Here is a 2,537-nt window from a genome sequence, read left to right as displayed (position 1 = left end):
ATTAGGTTCACTGACGGATTGGGAGGGAATTGCTACGGGAGGTGAGAAATGGTAGCTTGGAATGAAACCGTAGCTGGAAAGTGTGCAGTGTTGAGCTGGGAGGCAGGAACAGGGGAGGAAAGTGCAGGAAGAAGACGAAAGTAAGGAGGGTGTGCTGTGAGGGCGGGAGCGGTGGTGGGAGGGGAGAAGAGGGATGGGAGTGACGAGAGGGAGAGAGAGAGAGAGAGAGAGAGAGAGAGAGAGAGAGAGAGAGAGAGAGAGAGAGAGAGAGAGAGAGAGAGAGAGAGGGGGGGGGGGGTGTTAGGTTGGTATATTAGTCAGGAAGAGGGGAGAGAGGTCGCTTCCGGGATGGTAAGGTGTGGGAGGCAGAGTGGGATGGTGCAGTGTGGGGACGTGGGGATGCAGAGCTGGGCGTTGCGGGGCTGGCAGGGGAAGAACGGAGACGTGTAATGGCAGAATGGGCTATCGAGGGCACGCCACCACCACTGTCTCTGCCTCTTCACTCGGCTAAATGGAGGAGGCATGCAGGTGTGGGGACGCATCAGGGCAGCACTGTGGAGGGCTCAGGTCCGGCAGCAGAGGCGCCCCGCTGGCTGCCGCTTGAAGGTGTCTTGCTGCTCCACCGCACGCCCGCCCCGGGGAGGGTGGGGTGGTGGGGCAGAGCATGTCGTGACTCTTGAGGGGGGAGCGTGATGCAGCAGGGAAGCGTTGTCCTGCACATGTGCGCGCGCACCGCACACACCGGAAAGTGACCCCCTCCCCGAACCTCACCTGTGTGGCTCGGCCTGCCGCCGTGTGGATATTTTACATACAAACAGGAACCGGCTTGAATATCGAGCAATACTCATATTCATCACGGTGGCGTAAAGTCTCGTCAGTACTCATTCGCTGTACATTTTGATGTCTGGCTTCCTGATGTCTTTAAACAGCGACGCAGAACATTACAGCGCTGAGTGGCAAAAATGCGGGTCTTTCCTACGCAATAATTCTCACTCAGTCTCTTTTCTCCACAAACACGTTGACTTTAGGGAAAGCATTTAGAGCGCTGCATGTTGCCGAGGACAGTAAACTATTTGGTGCCGCAGAGAGAGAATTAGCACCAGCATGCAGGTGAACACGGACAAATTCGCCAGGCGTCCAAGCATCCACACGGCGCCTCTTTGCCAGCCAGGGCATGTACGTATAGTGAGGCAAGTCTCCGGGAACGGGTATACAGTGGAGTATCAAAAATAGATGCTGCTTTTCCCTTTCGCAGCGCCCTTCAGCCCTACTTCTTGGTACAGCGCGGCGTGCGTCACTACAGCTAAAGGTTAGTTTTCACTTCAAACAAAACTGCGTGATGAAAAAACAAGCTAATGAGTGAACGAGTCTGAGTGAATGATGCCGTCACGCAGTAGCCTTCAGAGCTTCCCTGACGCATGGCGGGAAGGAGGAGGAGGAGGAGGAGGAGGAGGAGGATGTTGTTTGTCAATACATTATGCTTATGAGCGTCACCCGGCCGTGTGTCTTCCAAACTAGGCGGTGTTGACTCTTCTGTCCTCAACAGGCGGCCTCTGGTAGGGGTGTGTGTGTGTGTGTGTGTGTGTGTGTGTGTGTGTGTGTGTGTGTGTGTGTGTGTGGGCGCGCGCGTGCGTTCATGTGTGCATCTGTGTGCATGTGCGCCTTGCACCTGTTGGAAAGGATTTTATGTATAAATTATACATCTTGTTCCCCTCTTCCTCCTCCTCCTCCACCTCCTCCTCCTCCTGATAGTAAGGAATCCAAAACCCAGTCAGCATTGCTGAGAGGTCGTCAAGACCACTAACCTATCGATTAGTTTTATTGGACGTGCCTTCAAAAACAATCCTGAAAGAATCACATTAAAACTTTATAATTTGCTGACTGGACATCCTCTTGAGCACTGCGCACGGTTTTCGTCCCCATATTACAAAAAGAAAAAAAAATGTTGAATAGCCAGGAAAAAAAAATACAAGATAGAATAACTAATATGAAACCTTAGTTGAAAAATACTCCCAAAGAAGGAAGGCTTAGCGAACCAAATTTATTCAGGGTTTCATGACAAAGGATGCGAGGTGATGTAATGGAAATGTTTAAAATAGCCAAAGATTTCGATGATATTCATGCGGATGATTAGATTTTAGATGATCAAAATAACATAACAAGTAGAGAAAGCAACCTCAAGATGATTAGTAAAAGAATATCGTCAAATGAAACTAAACACTCCTTTAGTCGGGTCGTTAATGTCTGGAACTCTTTACCTTCACACGCCGTCGACCACACAACAGTGACAGCTTTTTAAAAACAGACTAGACAAGGTTTTGGTCTCCCAGCGAATTCCAATAGAAATTCGGTTGGGTTTACGTCTGGTGTCACCTTACTAAAGCTATTGCTGCCTGCTTAACACCGAGTAAGAGCAGCAGTAGTGATGGATAGCTCAGATATCTTTCCTGTAAAATTTCCATATATTTTTTCATACCTTTTGATAGCATACTTACCACAAACCCGCCATTAAAGACCAATAGTGATGCTTCCGTTTC

The 2,537-nt window shown here is 49.6% G+C and overlaps 1 protein-coding gene across 1 annotated transcript in view; it reads left to right on the top strand.

Annotated features, from left to right (window-relative positions):
* Positions 1-449: 449 nt before the first annotated feature.
* The window catches only part of LOC135111281 (adenylate cyclase type 3-like), a 198,485-nt gene continuing 196,397 nt past the window's right edge, over positions 450-2,537 (top strand). The window contains 2 exon segments of the mRNA XM_064024517.1: positions 450-606; positions 1,191-1,309. Coding sequence (XP_063880587.1) covers positions 450-606; positions 1,191-1,309 — 276 coding nt within the window.

Source organism: Scylla paramamosain, chromosome 21 (assembly GCF_035594125.1).
Source record: "Scylla paramamosain isolate STU-SP2022 chromosome 21, ASM3559412v1, whole genome shotgun sequence".
NCBI lineage: Eukaryota > Metazoa > Arthropoda > Malacostraca > Decapoda > Portunidae > Scylla > Scylla paramamosain.
The sequence above is the reverse complement of the archived record's forward strand: the minus strand, read 5'-3'. Positions and strand labels throughout refer to the sequence as shown.